The sequence below is a fragment of the Polypterus senegalus genome, chromosome 8 (genome assembly GCF_016835505.1).
Source record: "Polypterus senegalus isolate Bchr_013 chromosome 8, ASM1683550v1, whole genome shotgun sequence".
Taxonomy (NCBI): Eukaryota; Metazoa; Chordata; class Cladistia; order Polypteriformes; family Polypteridae; genus Polypterus; species Polypterus senegalus.
The window spans coordinates 70,837,976-70,856,691 of record NC_053161.1 but is presented as its reverse complement, the minus strand read 5'-3'; the positions used below and the strand labels follow the sequence as shown (position 1 = coordinate 70,856,691).

Here is an 18,716-nt window from a genome sequence, read left to right as displayed (position 1 = left end):
TCCTGTTTGTGTGGAGCTGACATATTTCTCTTTATGTCTATTTGGATTTTCCTGTTGGTACTGTTGTTTCCTCACATATTCCTAAAAAATATCTGCTAATTAGGTTCTTCCCAAATTGGTCTTTTGTGATCGTTTTCGAGGACCAGGGCTGTTTTCTACCTTGTACCCAAGTACAACTGGGATAGATACCAGACTTCTACAACCCTAGATTATATTAAGATGATTAACACGTGAGAATAACTCAAAATAACACTGTTTTATACCAAATATGAAATCATGAAAGGTGCATGTGGTAATGTTTCGAGTGGCAAGATATCCACAAAGGGACATTCCTGACACCACAAGCAGAATGAAACTTCAGCATAAGTACTAAAAGACAAACTTTAATCTCTTTTATGTTGGCCAGTAATACCTATAGTCAAAATTCACAAAAATACAGAGACTGTATGTAGTATATATAGCATAAGATTACAGAACACTACAGTATATTTTAGAATTTTGTAGGGGGATAGGTTACACCCAGTTAGGTAGGAGCCCAGAAACCTAGGGAGCACATTTACATGCCAAGGTAGGTAGTCGGAGACCAACCAGCAGGTGATATAACCTATCACTTTTCAACTTATACTTCAGACTACAACCTAATAGGGTTAAGGGTCTGAAATACTGAGGACTCCTCTAGACCAACAGCTGAAAATAGAGATGTTCTATTAAATATAGTGAAATCCTGCTCTTTAGGAATTCCTTAACTTTTTTTTCTTCTGGGTTGCATGTTATCTGGGGAGCATTAGATGCCAGTGTAAACATTAACTGGCTCAAGAAAATACTACTGGTGTGGGTTGTAAAGGATCCTTGTCTTTTATAATTTGGTAGATAAGGAAGCCACCCCACCAGGCAGATAGGGCAAGAGCCGGATTGGTTAGCCCCTGAGCGTAAATGGGATTTGGTTTATGTTGTGTTTAATGATTTGTGTTTGCCCTTTTTAATTCTTTCTTTGAGAAAAAAAAGGTCTTTTGATATTATGAAATCCTCTGCCAGTAATAGGAGTCTGGAGAGATGCCTTGTGATACTCTCCTATTAAAGCATAATGTGAACTGTTTTGGTGAACCAAAAATAAATTCAAGAAATTCTACAAAAACAATTTAGAGCCATTACTAAACATGTTTAGCTTAACAAAAGATCAGTTTCTCTTTTTTTTTCCTTTTGTTTCAGGCTGATCGAAATGATATCACCACCCTTACCATACCTGTCCCAATTCGAAGAGGTGGCTCAGACACCAATCTGAATGTGGATGTAACTGATGGCATTTTGGGCTTCTACAAAGGAAAAATTACAAATGATAACCTCCATCAGAAAATTCTCAAAGTCACAGAGCAGATAAAAATTGAGCAGACAGCACGTGACGAAAATGTGGCAGAATACCTAAAGCTTGTTAACAATGCAGATAAGCAGCAGGCTGCCCGAATCAAACAAGTATTTGAAAAAAAGAACCAAAAGTCTGCCCAAACTATTGCTCAATTGCAGAAAAAGTTAGAACAGTACCATAAAAAACTGAAAGAGACGGAACAAAGCTTGCTCTCCAAAAATTACAAAGATTCTTCCAAGGATAATCTCAAGGATGTTCAGTCGAATGTAAAGGATGGCAGCAATGCCACACGGACAGGAAATGTGATACAGGGCAGTGTAGAGAAGATTAAAACAAGTGGCTCTGGAGTTACTCTGACACCTCCTTTTTTTTTCAACAAGCCAAAAGAATTTGCTAACTTGATCCGTAATAAATTTGGCAGTGCTGATAATATTGCAAATATGAAGAATTCTCTAGATCCATTTCATACTGAAGCAGGAAACCGCGCCTTAAGTGGAAGTGCTACTATTGTTGCAAAGCCAAAATATCCAAGTGACGATGAGTGTTCAAGTGGGAGTTCTGCTTCCGCTGACAGTAATGGGAACCCAACTTTCATTATTGGAGATGGGAATGTAATAGAGAAGCAGGAGAAGTTGTCTGTGATTTTTGCTGAATTGAGAGATATCAAAGAAATGCAGGGGCAATTAGCAGAAGATATCGAGACACTGAAGGTTCAGTTTAAGAGGGACTATGGCTTTATTACACAGACTTTGCAAGAAGAGAGATACAGGTATTTTTTTTATACATATCAATTCATTTATATGCATGTTTAAACTTAAATTTGCAAAATGGGTTTGAGGAATACTCAAAATTAACATTATACAGTACATTTAAATAAGTGTACATCTCATTGAAATCTATCCATCCATTTCTTGAGACTACTATATCCAGTTTTGTGGCTATAGGGTGGGGAGTGGATGGGGCACAAATACGTTGTAGGGACACTAGTGCAAACACCCACAGAACATAATGTCATTACTAGTGATGAGCAAACTGAACTGAATTCACTTCACATTGAGTTTGATGAAATGACTGAAATGTTTGGGAACTTCTCTGAATTTGGCGAAATCCCTTGAAGTCAGTGGAGATGGAAGCAGTGGTGCAGTCATTTTTGAAGTATCCCTGAAGGCTGAGGAAGCATCTACCTACTTTGCTGGATTGCTCGTGGCCAAAAATGTGACCTGAGCTGTGAGGCATTAGTACTACTGTACTCACTATGACTTCATGAGATAAAATTAACAGCAGACAGTGGCATTTGGAGCAGAAGGCGTGAATTCACTGAGGCTTGGCCTCCACAGATTCCATAACAGGAACTCGCCTCTCTCAAACCGAAAAGTAGTTTTTGTTTTTTTTTTTTCTCTCATCCCTTTAGCACCTTTGCTCTCTGACAGCTGCTGCTACTACCACATATACTCAACAGTAAAAAAAAAAACATGGATTCTTTACTCCTTACTGTTTGATCAACTGCTAAGCACTCTAGTTAATATAATTAAAGAGTAGGATCACATATAATAGATAGGTCACATACAAGTCTATAGAAAAAGACATTACCTTTAGGACATGAATACACGACATACAGGTAAAATTCCGTTACAATGAATATCTTTATAACGAAATTTTCATTACAACTAAGTATTTTTATGGTCCTGACAGCTTCCCCATATGACAAGAGTCTATAGAAATCTCATTACTACGAAGTAAAGTCAGCAGATACTTTTGTTACAATGAAGTGCCCAAAAGACCTTGAAATGCCTGAATGAATCATCCACAGAGCAGTTAGTTCTGTGCCGACAGCTCAGTTGTGCACAACGATCCCCAAACAGAAACGTTGTACTTTTTTTTTCTTTCTTCGAACTTTCCTCATACTGTTTTTTTTATTTTATTTTTTGCCTTTTTTGTTTCCTGCAGTTTTCAGTGATACCTTTTGCTTATTGTTTGTCAACATTTGAAAAACATTCATTGGAATTTAACTCATTGTCACCCTCCTATAGAAACGGCAGACACGAAAAAACGATAACAGTTCATATTAGAAGAAAAAAAAAAAACTTTACATTTTGGCAGCCTTGGATTGCAGAAAAAAGATGTTGCCAGTGAATTGAGAATTTCGCCATCAATGCTGTCAACTTTCATAAGACCGAGCAAAAACAGAAGAAAAATCTAGGGTTGTAAACGTATGTGAACTGCTGCATTTGAAGACGTCAAAAAAGAAGTTTTTATGTGGTTCAGTGATGCTCGTTCAAGAAACATTCCTATTAATGCTGTCTTTTATGATTTGCTTCTGTTTCGCTTCACTGCAGCGCAATGAGTTTGTTGTTGACCTGCCCCGGCAACGGACAAACAATCTTCCACAGACGCTGCAATCGCGCTTCAGGACGCATTTCAGCGTGTCATTCCTGTTGGTGTTGTCTCAAAAGAGTTCAGAAACCTCACAATATAAAGAAGAAAAGGATGATTCGGCTCCTGATTGATAACTGTGCTGCCCACAACATGCTTCCACAATTAGATAATGTTTGCGTTGAATTTCTCCTACCCAATTGCACAGCAGTGCTTCAGCCATTGGATTTAGGCATCAATCGCACCCTGAAAGTGTATTATGGCAAGGAAATGCTGAGAAAAATTCTCGTCAGTGTAACTTGTAGGCTGGAGGAGATTAAAATTAACGCAAAAGAAGCTATTGAAATGATTGCAAACGCCTGGGCGCAAGTTAAAGAAAGCACATTAGCAACAAATACAGAATCTCATTATAACTAAATTTTTGTTACAACAAAATATTTTTTAGGTCCCTGGGAGTTCATTGTAATGGAATTGTACCTGTTTTTCCAATTTCCTTTTGCATTCTTGTTTTGTGTTTAAATGTATTCACAAGCTTTCTGCTAATTAGCATACTGGTGAAAGAGAAAACAAAACATAATAATTGATCAGTACTTTGCTGTCTTTTAGTTTTTTGAGAAGCAGTTGTATCACCAGTTATACTAATGACAGTGAAATCATGATATTTGTAGAAAATTAACTTGCATGCACAAGTCAGCTATTTCAAACACCACTTCAGATTTTTGTTAAAATGAATAATTACATGTTAATTCTTGTCCGTGAAGCGATTTGTTATTTCTGTTCTCATTACACCTAGAACATTAGAAAGTTCAACAACTTTTTTTTTCTTTTGCCAGTGTGAAAGACCACCAAGTAACAGCCACAAGGAATAAGCATGTAGACAGAACTTCTCAAACTTGGATTTAAGCATTTGTGTTTACTTAGGATGGAAGGAATGCCCTTAAGGTTTTTTTCAGAATAAAAATGGACATTTCTTTTACATTTGCGGTCAACCCATTTAAAAGTTAAAAACTAATAGTCTTAGTTTTTAGTTGTATCACTTTTGTCTTTTTTTCTGCTGTATACTACTAAAGAAATTTTGTTCAGTATGTATTTGACCACAATTTATTTCTAATTACTTGGTTACATGTGTGGTGCAGTAGCATGTTGGTTAGTGCTGTTGCTTCACTGATCAAGAATACTGGGCTCATGGTTATTGTCTATGTGGAGTTTGCATGCTCCTCTCTAGACTCCTGTTTTCCTCCCACACCATCAAAGATACACAGGCTAGATTAACTGTGATTTTGGGTGTGGAAGAGTGCTGCTTTGCACCAAGTGTTAGCCAAAGTAGGCTTGGTCCTCCCTGTGATCCTGAATAGGATTTGAGAATGTTTTGCTATGTTATGTGATATTTGTATCTATTCATACATTTAACACAGATGTATTTCTGTATGTTAACATATTGAAAGAGAGAGTCCATGTTCCCTTTCCAATGGTAGGCAACTACAGAAAAAAAAGCTTCTGATCCTAAGCCAGAGGAAAATAAGCAGATAGCTGAATGCACTAAATCATAGTGAACATCAAAGAAATGACCATATTGATATTCCTCTTTGATAAGGTCAGAATTTTCATTTACAATTCAGTGGTTAAAGGAAGCTCAAAATCTGTTTTAATCATTGGTTAAAATAATGTGTTTGACCATACTGGTTTGAACCATGCATGTGTAAGTTGAGATGAAGCATCCTAAAATAATCAGATTTCTCTGGTAACTGTAAAATCATCTGAATAAATCTAGAAGGGCTTCTTCTCCTTCTCCTTGAGTAACTTCCGGCCATGCCACCTTTCCTGTTAGGAGCAGCTCTTATTTCACTAGCACACCAAGTTAGAGATCCTTGTATTAGTGCCAGTTGTTTCTGTAGCCCCCACTTGTTTTCCATACCCTCTCTCCTCACAACCAGGACTCAGTTCCTCCTTGTACACAACATTTGCTTTCATCTGTTTGCCAGGAAGTCTCATGGACTGTTGCGATCCCCATGGAGTTTCAGTTTCTCCCTGTCTCCCTCCCTCTCTGTTTATTTCCCTTGACAAATGAGGTTTAGTACTCCTGCAGTCTAGTGAGTTGACTGCACTTGAGCATCTTTAAGGAGCATTGCTTATATCTTCTTGGGGGTGCCTGTCTTCTGCTCTGACACCTCTGGATGTTTGCCTAGAGGTCCTGTATTCTCATGTTGGCATGTTGTAAGACCTTTACCACAGTGGCACTCATGACCCTGGAAGCTTCATGTCAGCTAGAAAGTCTTTTGCGATGCCTTAGTATGGCCTAAAGTACTGTAGAATAATTCCGGAGAGTCAAACTCAAATCTTTGAGGGCTGTGCTAGAGGCAGGTTTTTAGTCCAGTCAATTTTTTAATTAGTGACCTGCAGCTATAGGAACAGAGCTCTTTTTCCCTTAATTTTAATGGCTTGCTTTTTTGAGTTCTGAAGTCTACATTGCTTTTGTTTTTTTGTTTTTAACCAGTGATGAGAGTTTTTTTTTGTTTGTTTCATTATTTTTGGAATGTTTTGTTAAACATTTTAGAAGTGTAAATTTGTTAGCTCATGATAGTAAGGGAGTGAAGTAAAATAAGAAAGATCAGAGCTATTGCTTTGAAGTGCATATTGATTGAAACCTGTGATCAAAAGAGTGGTGTGAAATGTGTAGGATTTTGATGAAAAGCAGTGGTTTGACACTCTTAGAATGTCATGGGATATGTTCGAGTGCTTATGTTTACATAGCAAAACAGTGATGTAAGCCATTGGAGCATGTATATATTGTGACACGCGAGTCACGTCTTGCACCCCAAAACACGAAGCTGAGTTTCAGTACTTTAGCAAAACCAGCTTTATTCAACTTGAAACAGGAACAGCATGGTTATTTATTTATTATCTCCTCTACACGGACACAGCAAATGAGCCTAGTTGGGGCCAGGTCAGTGGCCAAGTTATACTGTTCCCTGCATTTATAATGTCCCTTGCAAAACACCCATTGGTAACAGGCATGAATAGCAACATCTCCATTGGCTCGTCATTTCTGTGGCGCTCTCCTGTTGCGCTGCAAACCTGTGGTTGCCTCAGCAACAGACAAGCAGTCCTGTACAGACCCGGCAGGTGCGCTTTGGCATGCCATCCCATTGGGGGTGGGGGTCCTAAAAGAGTTCAGAAATCTCACATACAGATTCATGTATTTATACTTTGGTCACATACCACTGTGTCGGACTTAGTAGCACGTATAATGGTTGTCTAAATTTGATCTGAAATGTTGTGATTCAGTATTGCTTTTTGTTTCTAACACATCTAAAACGTTTGGAATATTGTTATATATGAGTGGAAAAAAATGGAATTGAGTCACTTAACTGCAGTGTGAAGTATTTCGTAAGTCTGATGCAAGTCTTTTTTTATATGCTTGCAATTGTAGATATGTTTGTTTTGTTTAATATACATTTGGGAATCTAATGCTTAAAAGTGATACATTGTTAGCAGCTTGGTGAATCAATGACAGTTTCTGCATGCGTGTTAGGTTACTTGGAAACAGACGTTTGGTGGAGAAATACAAAATCAGAACAGATTTCAAAATTGTTTTGAATTAATGTTGGATTGAATTCATACAGTTCAGGAAGATCTGAACTTCTTTAAGTCCAAACATGCAGTGGTACAAGGAGGTTTAAAATAATTAATGACAAGCTGGAGTAAATGTACCCAGTTGCCATTAAAATATTATTATCACAGAGTCACAATGTAAATATTAATGGTCTCTTAAGCAGTTGTTTTCTTGCGTTGTTTCTTTTTATTAATCTTAAACAGTTTCCTTGAGACAATTTATATAAAAGAGAAAATGGTAATTTGAGTTCTTTTTTTTCTTCATTACAAGAAACTTAATCCACTTGCATCTGTAGCTGATCTTAGTTCCCCATGCAAGTGAGTTTTGACTTCAATGAATAGCAAGCTGTCCAATCCATTGTATGTTGTCTGTCATTTTGGGCACCACAAGCTAGAGTTAGAACCCAATTATTGCTATAAATAAAACAATTTAGTTTTTTCCTGCTCTAATTGGGCTCTTTAAGAGATTTATGAGAATGACAGAAAATAGTTAAAATAAATATGATCTTGTATAATATTCATCTTTACCCCCACTCTTTCACTAGATGCTATTCAAATAAGTGCTTGATGGCCAACACAAGTATAAAAGAGAAGAAGTTAGTTTCTTTAAATTTAGTACCTTATTTAAAGTTGTGGACATGGATGGGCGAGTTGCTTTTCATCTGTGATACTTGTATGGCCATTCTTGAATTTTTCAGTTGATTTGTTGATTTCTCTTGGTTCAGCTAAAACATTGTTTCTATACTATACTGAAACTTGACAGTCCATCTGTGCCCCTGATGCTCAGAAAAAGTGGATAATAACATGGTGCTCTCTTTGAAGTAGCAGTGTTGCTGCAGCTTAGACTCAAAAACACACTGCTGCTGTAGCCAAAAGTAAAAAAAAGAATTTATATTTTTTAATTTAGTTTTTTTGGGGAACCAATTTTATGCACCCATACATACATACAGTATATAGGCCTGAAGCTGTTTGAATCCAAGAGTTGAAAATAAGTCAGTAAAACCTGTTTTTATGCTTCTCAGACCCTATTAGTCATCACAGCAGTCACTGACAAACATCCATCCATCTATTATCCAAACCCCTATATCCTAACTACAGGGTCACGGGGGGTCTGCTGGAGCCAATCCCAGCCGACACAGGGCGCAAGGCAGGAAACAAACCCTTGGCAGGGCGCCAGCCCACCACAGGGCACACACACACACACACACCAAGCACAATGTAGGATCACCAGTGCACCTAACCAGCATGTCTTTGGACTGTGGAAGGAAACCCACGGAGACACAGGGAGAAAATGCAAACTCCACGCAGGGAGGACCCGGGAAGCGAACCCAGGTCTCTTAACTGCGAGGCAGCAGCGCTACCCACTGCGCCACCCCATTAACAAACAGTGATCTCTTAATACTATGCAGATAAATTCGACAGCAATCTTCTGTAGAAAACCAGTGGGGTGAAATGGATTAAAAAAGCTAAATATTTTGACTGTTGTTTAGGAGGATATCTTGTTATTCAATACTACTTGTAAAGGCAGCATTGTATGCGTATGAATGATCTCAGCTTCTTGTGTTTGTGTGTTTTAACATGTGTGAGGAATGCCCATAGGGTTATCTTTGTTTCTGCAGGAAATATGCTGCAAAAGATACAGAACAAAGTGAGAAGCATGTTCTCTGTTTTTGATAAGCAGATGTGTAGTGCAACAGTTTCTTTTTCCTTTAGACAATAACAGATGGTAAAAGTACAGTAGTTGCTAGTTTGGAGCTTAATTGAGATAACTGGCTCATTTATAATTCAATTATCTAATATCCCCACATACCATTATTCAGAATTTTAGTATTAATTTGGATCAGAAGAGCAATTTGTTTTACATCATTGGGTAAAAGTGGCTTCAGCAGTCATTATAAACAATTAAAAAATTAAATTTACAAACAATATGTAAAGTACAGAAAGCGTGATCCTTCTTTGTATTTCACATTCATAGGTGCATTTCAAGAGTACACAATGTGAAATGATCAAAATAAATCATTTAGCCTCCACTGGGCCTTACTAAACAATCTTTTTTTTTAAATCAGGAGCTTCATTTCACCCCTCACCTCCCACACACTGTTATTTCTCTCACCTTTCATTCCAGTTTGAGACATCTTGACATTTAGGTATTTTATAGGATTATATGCTCTTCCATTTTTAATTTCATTTTTGATCTGGTCAGGGTTGTGGGGGTTTAGAGAGCACTGTGCATGGGGAATGAGCTTGCCTTAGACTGGAAGCTAGGCCATCTTGCAATATTGTTGGAAACTTCAATGGAAATTCTGCAGAATACGTGAATATCACACAAAAGAAACCCTAGCTGTAAACTCCAAAAATCCAGTTATTGTGAGAAAGTATGTGAATGATGAATTTGCTGGGATTATTAGTTGACAAATAATACTCACTTTTATGGTCCATACCAGTTAGATCTTGACACTACTAGCTTACACACAAGTTTTATTGTGTACAGGCGGTTCTGCAAAATGATGATTTTTTTAATCAAATTGCTGCACACTCCCTGCAATTATTTAACCTAGTCCTAATATTCATTAACTAAATATATAAAACAGGCTGCTGTATATACATAATTTGCAACATACATGTATTTACTATAACATGTTGAGCATTTTATTTATTGATTAGTAAAATGTTAATTTATTAATCAATAATCAAATGTGCTTTCATACTAGTAAAGATCCTTCTTAGTCTTGCGGGTTATTTAAAATTGATCAATTTGAGGGTCAGTTTGTGAAGTGAGGCCTGCATTTATTCTTTTACTTTTATAATATTTGGAGCCTCCTCAGTAAGCCGTTACTTCTTTAGTAAGGTGAGTTAGGATGTTTTATTTTAAAATATGTTTTGAAATGAAACAGAGACTAGTTAGTGCTTAGCCAGAGTAATCTTATTTTCAACCTTATTGAAGTGCTGTTGTAAAAGACTCCTTGAAGTTTTGCCTGTTATGATGGTTATTTTTGAAAACCCCCAGTGCTGTTTGTTAAATTTTGAAGGTAAAATGTCACCGGTTTTTACAGATTTTAGTTAACAGTAGAAAATCAGGGACATTTTCGTATCTCACTTTTTGTCTTTTTTTTGCATGGTGAAATGATGTGCACTGCTTTCCCGACAGGTACGCACGTTTAGAAGACCAACTAAATGATCTCACTGAACTACATCAACATGAAACCTCAAATCTAAAGCAAGAATTAGCAAGTATTGAAGAAAAAGCAGCATACCAGGCATATGAACGTGCAAGAGACATTGAGGTAATATACTGAGGCAAAAACCTCATTCTTTTCTTTGATTTCATCCAGCCATTTTTGTATCTACTTAGTTAAACTTGTAATTACCAGTAATTCAGTGTTTTGGGGGTTATTGGAGATTTTGTTTGTTCATGCAGGGCCTGAATTTACTTTCTGACTGAATGAAATTCACATCCATGTAACTACAGTGGGTGGGATTTATAGGCTTATGGGATTTCAGCAGAGATTTTAAAAAGAATAATAATATGATTATAATGGACTACTTGTTTTATCTTGTTATACCAAATTTATTGTTCTGTTACTGAAAAATAAATATTGTTCAAATTAATATTAAGAAAATTACAATTCAAACATCATTGTATCAGAGCCATTTATTTGGCATCAGCAAATGTAGGGAAGTTTAGCTTACTACTAGCAACTAATTTAAAGTATTCATTGTTCTGAATTTCTGCCAAAATAGTCTGTTATATTGTTGTGAAGGTTGCTCACATAAGTGATTCAATGTTTGCTATTGCATCCAGAATTACATCTATAACCCTAAGTTAATTAATGAGACTATATCACTGTCTCTTAATATGTGGCATATATGCTTTCACTTTTTTATCACATATTTGTTGAACAGATGGACACCCTCTTGGCCTCAAAAAACAAATGATCATGATCTTTACAAATGTAGTGTAAGCTAATTCTTGTTTAGCACTCAAGATATGCAGCTTCACAAATGCATGTCTCTGTAATTCTGTTTGGCTGTTAAAGCATTACACACATCGCCCCAGGGGTTTGCCTCTTGCTTTAAAACTGCATTTTTGCGAAACATTGACTCATTGATTTATTTTGAAGTGAACTTTTAGAGTGGCTTATTTCATTGCCATTGTATACTAGCCACATGTACAGTGGTAGCCTCTTGGTTTTTAAACTTGCATAATTTTTTTTATGTGCTACAGTAGCAGGTTACCTTCCCTGTTTGGAGTTTGCTCTTCCTCTTGTGTCTGCATGGATTTTACTCCCACATCCCCCCGAGGTGCAGGTTAGGTTATATGGGAACTCTTGAGTTGTCTCTATACAACTGAACTTGAGTTCATGCATGATTTTGCCCCGCAACAGAGTAGTGCTCTTTCCAAGGTTGGTTCTTGCCTTGTGTCTGGACCCTCCAGGACAAGCATTTGCTTCTTTTAAATCTGAAATGGATACACCGGGTGGGAACTCTTCATTACATTTAGAGGATAAATATGAAGACTCAGTTTCTTTATCGGAACTATGCATGGTACTGTTATTAGCTGTCTGTTATTCCCTTATTCATCTGGAAGATGCTACAAGATAAAATGCTTGCAGATGCACAGATTATTCATATTGTTGCACTGTCGAATCATGCACAAATTATGTCACACCATAATACAATAAATTTGGCAGTAATGATTACCTTCTGTAGGTATGCATGTGTTTTTGTTTCTATAAAAGAGCCAGTGGCATTTTCCTGCTTTATTACATGAAACCATAAAAATAAGGGATTATTTTTTTTAATAAAATGTGTAATTCCCACAATCCCATGTTGAAATTTAAACCCTGTCATATCTCTCTCAGAAATATATATTTGCTTATGTGTCCAATGTTAATCCCATTATAATCGCTTGAAATATATTTTTTAATAATATTCTTTTTTTGGACAAAATACTTTTGCTTTAATTGCAAGTGTCAACTTGAACTTCATATACATTGTTTACATACTGTATAGTATCTCTTGTTTAGCTGGGAGGAGAATGAAAATGTCTATTGAAATTTGTATTGTATAACAGTTGGCTCTGTTGTCATCTTTTACTCTAGCTATAAGCAGTCATAACAGAAAACTAAATATTGATGTTTGTGGCATCTGATCTGTATTTTGGAAACCTAAATAATGGTCTATTTATGTGTGCCCTTGGGGCCCTTGCTGACCCAGATTTTACTTGGAGACTTTTGTGCATGTAAATATTTTAAAGTGATACAGAATGATATGAAAATGAACACAGCATCAGTTTGGTTTGTAATTGTATACAGAAATAAAAGCTATTCAAAAATATATATAGCACTCTCTATTTTTGCAGCTTCATACTTGAGTACAAGAACTAATATGACTTTAAAACAGACATGAATTAACAAACTTGTCAACTGCTCCAATGCTGTCTTCCTTGCCTCTTCCATTAAAGCTCAGAAACAAGAGAACAGCTATTAAGAGGTCTGGCACTGATGCACACACAACCATAAACTTAAATGTCTTATTACCTTTTCTTCTTTTTGGGTGGATAAACAGCAAAAACTTTTTTAATATGAAAATAATGCTGTAAATAGCACTGCAACATCCCTTAGTCATAGCCAATATCCAAAGGTACAAATACTATGTTAAAATAAAGCTGTACATAGAGATTCAAAACAGATTAAACATTTGTCCACATGCTGTATGCCAGCAAAGCACTTGTGCCTCCTCAGTCTACACTAAGGCTCCTCCTTCAGTGTCCTCAGTTGTTATCATAAGATTCAAGGAGAAGAATAGATTTACAAACAGTTATATTTGAGGGATGTTCAGAAACCTTTGAGCACATAACTGAAAGGTATAGTCTATAGTGCCATATATATTATTTTGTCAGTGCCCCAAGATTAGTTTCTGTGTACTAAAATACTATATGCGAATTGAAAGTTTCTAGTATTTGTAGTTTGTAGTGTATATTTTTTGTTTCAGACCCAAGTCAAGATGAGATGCCAAATGCCACAGTGAAATGCTATGATTAAATAATTACATCTTTTAAAAACAGTAATATTGTTACATATAGTTGTGTATTGAAAAAATTTTAAAGTTGCAGAGTATTTCTTGAAACCGTATAGTCAATAGTGATGCCTGGTAAAGAAAGCAAATTGTTAGGATTGAGTCAATACTCAAATTCTGGGTCAGGTTCCTACCAAAAATCTGCTAATTTTGGTACAGATGTGTTATTTCTTATTATTTGCACTACATTTTGTTTATACACACATTTCAGCCCAGTTCAAGTATAAATGGACTGCTCAAATTAGATAATTTTATTTTTACCATTAATTTATTTGGCCTTTTACTATCCTGCTAAACATGGTGTTTACCGGGACGGTGTTGAACATAAAAATTGAAAGGCCACAATTGAATAAGCCATCTAGTGAGCGTTGAATTTGTGTCTTGTCACCCCAAAGGCAATACAGAGTGTGTCAACCACCCCTTTTTATTGACAGGTATTCTTTTATTGCCAGACATTCATTTTCAGTAGTGGAATAATTACATTCCTGGAGCAACAATTTAGGGCTTAAATACGTAACAGGGTGTTTCCTTATTATGATCAACCTGAGGGACCCAAACCAAACACACTTAATGGGTTCTGTTGCTGAAAAAAGTATGATCTGGGTCATACAGCTTGGGGTCAATGAAGACCTCTGTCTCTACACTCTCCCAGGGATGTGTCATGTTTTTTCCTTGTGTAGTTTAGAAGCTTCCTCCTTAAGTCTTGATATCATCAAAGCCTTTTACCATATATTTCAATGGAAAAAGCATTTCGCTGAAACTCCCAGAAAACTGCAGTTAGGAATTTTTCTAAACTGCTCCATGCTGAAGTGATTAGATGTCAACAGGGTCCTTAAAAATAATGGCAAATAACTTTACAAGCAGTTTAATAGTGTTATAGTGTGAAAGGGCCCTAACACAACTTCCATATTAAATTTGTTAAAATCAAAATTATCTTTTAATAAATATACATAAAAACACCTGCAGTACTATATATTCTTTAAATAAAAATGGATGCCTACCACTATAATCCATAAAAGTGAAACAATTTAGACAACATTATTGCTCACCAAATTGTAGAAATAGACCACTCTAAATAAAGTGGCACATGTTTGTGGCATCTGATCTGCAATGCCCTTTACTCGCCAAGTGAAACATCTGCATGCAGGGCACAGCATACTGTTATGGAAGTAGTGATACATTTACATCCAGATTTTAAATATATTTGAATGTGTGACAACTATTATGTGTCTAAAATATAATGTTTATGTTTATGTCCAGGGAAGATGATCTTTTACATTATAAATAATTGTTCAAAGATCATTTGCTGTCTATTAAGGTTACGCTGAAAGCTGGTATAGATTGCAGTATGGTCACCCGTTAGTGTGTGCAGTTTTATTCTCTTTGCTAATAAAAGATTTAACATAGTTAAAGAAATTTGGGAAAATGAGACTAAACCATCCCATTTTTCCACCATCCTCTTTTCCACATCCGCTTTCAGTGTGCCCACGGTTCACCCTGTGATGGAGTAGGATCTCCTGATATGTTTGTTCAAGCATTGTGCTTTGTTTGTGCTCTGGTTGCTTACCTAGGAAATTGTAGCGTAGAACAACCCACTGGCTACTATGGAGCTTGCTGTACACATAAAAATAACTCTCCTCTGGACCTTCTTGTACACCACCAATGTGTTGTCAGACCCGTCCAATTTGTTGTTTAGATCATTGTCCACACCTGTATGTGTCTAATAGGCAAACTGCAGAGGATCCAGATGTTCTGAAACCATGGGTCATATCTATTTTAAGAGTACCCTCTCCAAGGTCTTCATAATATATGAAGTAAGAGCAACTGGTCTGAAAATCTTTAGGATAACGGAAATTCAATTTCTTTGGGACTGGGAACAGACAGCTCTGCAAATTAAGAGAAAGGGAGTGCTGAAGGACTCTGCTGAGTTGGCTGGCAAATATTTTCAGCACTCTGGGGCTGACTCCATCTGGTCCTGAAGCCGTATTGATGCAGCGTTTTCCCAGCTCTCTCCTCACTCGATGAGAAGAGACACACAATCCAGTGAATGAAATGGGGCTGGAGACTACAGGTGTGATGTCATTGTAGGTTGTGCAGATGGCAGTTCTGATTCCAGAACATCCTTAGCTGGCACAAAAAGGCTAGCAGTGTTGTAGGAGGGCTGGACTGACAAGAATGAGTGAAACCCATCAAAGAACTGGTTCAGTTCAGTTTCTGTATAAAAAATTGCAATAAGTAACATTTTACATGCCTGTAGTAGTACTGTTATGACCTTCAGTTCTCAACTGTTGGTTTTTGAAAGAATTGGATGAATAGAAACTGATCAGCTAAGTTAAACTGAATGGCCTCTTTTTTTATCAAAATTCATTTTATTCATAAAAATGTATTTGTATAAAATTAAGTGCTTTTATCACATTATTGCTTGTCTTTTTTTAGGAAGCTTTGGAGTCATGCCAAACTCGAATTTCCAAACTTGAGCTACAACAGCAACAGCAGCAACAAGTCATACAGTTGGAAAACACAGATGCTAAAGTACTTCTGGGAAAATGTATTAATATCATGCTTGCTATTGTCACAGTCATCCTAGTGTGTGTCTCTACTATTGCCAAATTCACTGCTCCACTCATGAGGAGTAGATTACATGTTGTATGCACTTTCTTTGCTGTTACACTCCTTGCGATCTTCTGGAAGAACTGGGACAACTTGCAGTGTGCCATTGAGCGTGTACTGCTACCTAACTGAGCTATATGTATGGTTTTTTATTTTTGCTTTTAAATAAGCCAGATAAACAAGATTATCCAGTCCTAAAGACATTTTACTTTCAAATGTATTTTACTATTTTGCTAAATTTAAATTCAAAGACTATGATACAATGATGGACACACTGTGGTATTTCTGTTTTAAATATACCTTTCTGGTTGGGCCGATATTTTGCTTTTATATTGATAATTTTATTCTATTTTGAGATAATTGGTGTTTATGGTTTATATTATTTTATAAACCAAAGAGCAGTTTTCAAAATACTTTTGGGCAGATGAGAAATGAAAGAATTCTAATTTTGAAAAGCTTGCTGCAAAACAGTTACGCACGCACAAGAATAAAAGATTTCCATGGTGATGCCAGAGCATGCTGTCATATGGAGTCGAATGCAAGAGAGAGCAATGGATGATCCTATGTCTAGAGAAATGCAACAGTACCTGTTTGGTTTTAAAGTGAATGAATACGGTTCTGATCCCACAAAAGAGTCAACTGTGCAAAAAAACAAGTATTGACATAAAACAATGAACAAGTTTGCTGGCACATCTGATGACTAAATGTGTTGCACAGTATGCTAAACTGATTACCAGTGCAAAGTCTTCTTGTGGAAAGAAACCTTCTGAATTGCAGGGGATGCCAGACGTATAGTAATTTAGTTTGCAAAAGTGGAAAAATGCAAAGAAGATAGTGACAGACGGAATTCCTGCACTGATGCTGTTACCTGTTTTTTTGACTCAAGTTACGCTGTCATCTCACACACTATGAAAACCCTCATTTAAAGACATGATCCACGCATTGAACCCCAAGTATGAGGGTCCAGGATGAAAATACTTTAGCAAGTCAACATACAGTAGTGTTAATGAAGAAGAGCTTTCACTGCAGAGTGCGCAAGTTTATGAACTTGCCACACTTACAAACTGCCTGAAGAAGGGGCCCGAGTTGCCTCAAAAGTTTACATATGGCAATAAAAGGTGTCGTTTTACTTCACCTCTCATTGAGCTTACCACAGATATTCCTGTTTCAGTTAAACTGCAATGTTGATTTGCTTAATTCAGACGGATAATTCAGTATTTACAGACTCAGAGATGTTGTTTCTAAATGTATAACTTTTTGTTAAGCTATGTTGGTTACTTTATATCCACATCAGTTTTTGTTTCTTTACACCTTAATTCTTCCTCTTTATTATCCGCAGCAATAAACGCACAGTATAGCAGTTTTTCCTCTTCTTTCTCTCCATCTTCCTCTTCCACTTTGTCCCCCCTTCTTCCCGACTCTGACTTCCTGAATGAAGTGAGGCAGCTGCTTTTATGCTGCACCTGGGAGCACTTCAGGTGGCCCATTGGCATGATCTGGAAGTACTCCCAGGTGTGGTGGAAGCCCATAGTAGGGCTCTGGTGGCCCCCACAGAACCCAACAGGGCTGTGCCAAAGTCCAACTCCCATGGAGACCTGTGGGAATCTGAGGTGTTGCTGCAACCCAGGGGGTTGCCATCTAGCACTCCGGGGGAGGCTGTGTCCTGTGCATATCTGCTCTCTGGTCCTTCCTTTACGACAGTCTCCTGGCCAGGAGAGGTCTCCGGCCATCTGTCACACAATTTTATAGATGGTTTTTCTTAACAATATATCAATATTTAAAAACTCAATTTATCGGCCCAACCCTAACCACTATGTAATTGCAGAATGGTGCAATGCAATTGTTGTTTCATGTATTTCCATGCATCCTGTTTGATTGTATTGTATGAATTTAGAAACTTCACTTTGATTACTGCTATGTGTAAATTCCTCACAATTGTCTGATTATAGTGTAATGTTTGTGGTGTTTTTCAAATGGAACAATGTACAGTTTGATTTTAATGTATAAACCTAACTGAGCACCAAATCATGCTAGCATGTATGTAATACATATTATTTTATTGTTTGTTTACAAATTTAAATACTGGAAGCATTTTTTTTTTTGGAAGAGTGCAATATCCTCATGGAAATGTGAATAGTTGGCCGAATTTCCTTATCCGACAGCTTGTGTGATCTATATGTAACTTTTTCAATTTTCTCTCCGGCCATAAATTTTTCTTGACCAGCTCTTTACTGCATATATTTAACTAAATTTATAACAAAACTGTTATTTTTCAGACATCAGAGACTGAAAGCCACAGGTAAAAGAATTTGCTTTACATTTATGTTAATCGGGGGGGTGGGGTGGGGGAATATATGACCTCTCTCAAATCATGGATGCCAGTAACATTAACAATTTCGTAGTGTATTACTATACTCATTCTTTATAATGATTTTTTATTTCTTTAGGGTCTTCTTGCACAATAAACTAATGTGTGTTAAAGTGGGTAGTTAGCTAAAACACTGCCTTTGAAAAAGTTTAAAGCATCAGGCTTTAATGGTGAGCAAAACTGACAAGCTGCTAGAACTGGCATTAGTGAGACAGTAAGTGAGACAATGTGTGAGCTGGACGATGAAGAGTGAACCATACAGTGCAATGTTTAATTTCATGGTAGGTGAGTTTATACCAACCAGCTTATCTT

The 18,716-nt window shown here is 36.7% G+C and overlaps 1 protein-coding gene across 1 annotated transcript in view; it reads left to right on the top strand.

Annotated features, from left to right (window-relative positions):
- tmcc3 (transmembrane and coiled-coil domain family 3) overlaps positions 1–17,562 on the top strand; it is a 51,073-nt gene extending 33,511 nt beyond the window's left edge. The window contains exons 2-4 of the mRNA XM_039761246.1: positions 1,210–2,132; positions 10,497–10,632; positions 15,863–17,562. Coding sequence (XP_039617180.1) covers positions 1,210–2,132; positions 10,497–10,632; positions 15,863–16,168 — 1,365 coding nt within the window. The 3' untranslated portion in view covers positions 16,169–17,562. The remainder of the gene's footprint in view (positions 1–1,209; positions 2,133–10,496; positions 10,633–15,862) is intronic.
- Positions 17,563–18,716: the final 1,154 nt, after the last annotated feature.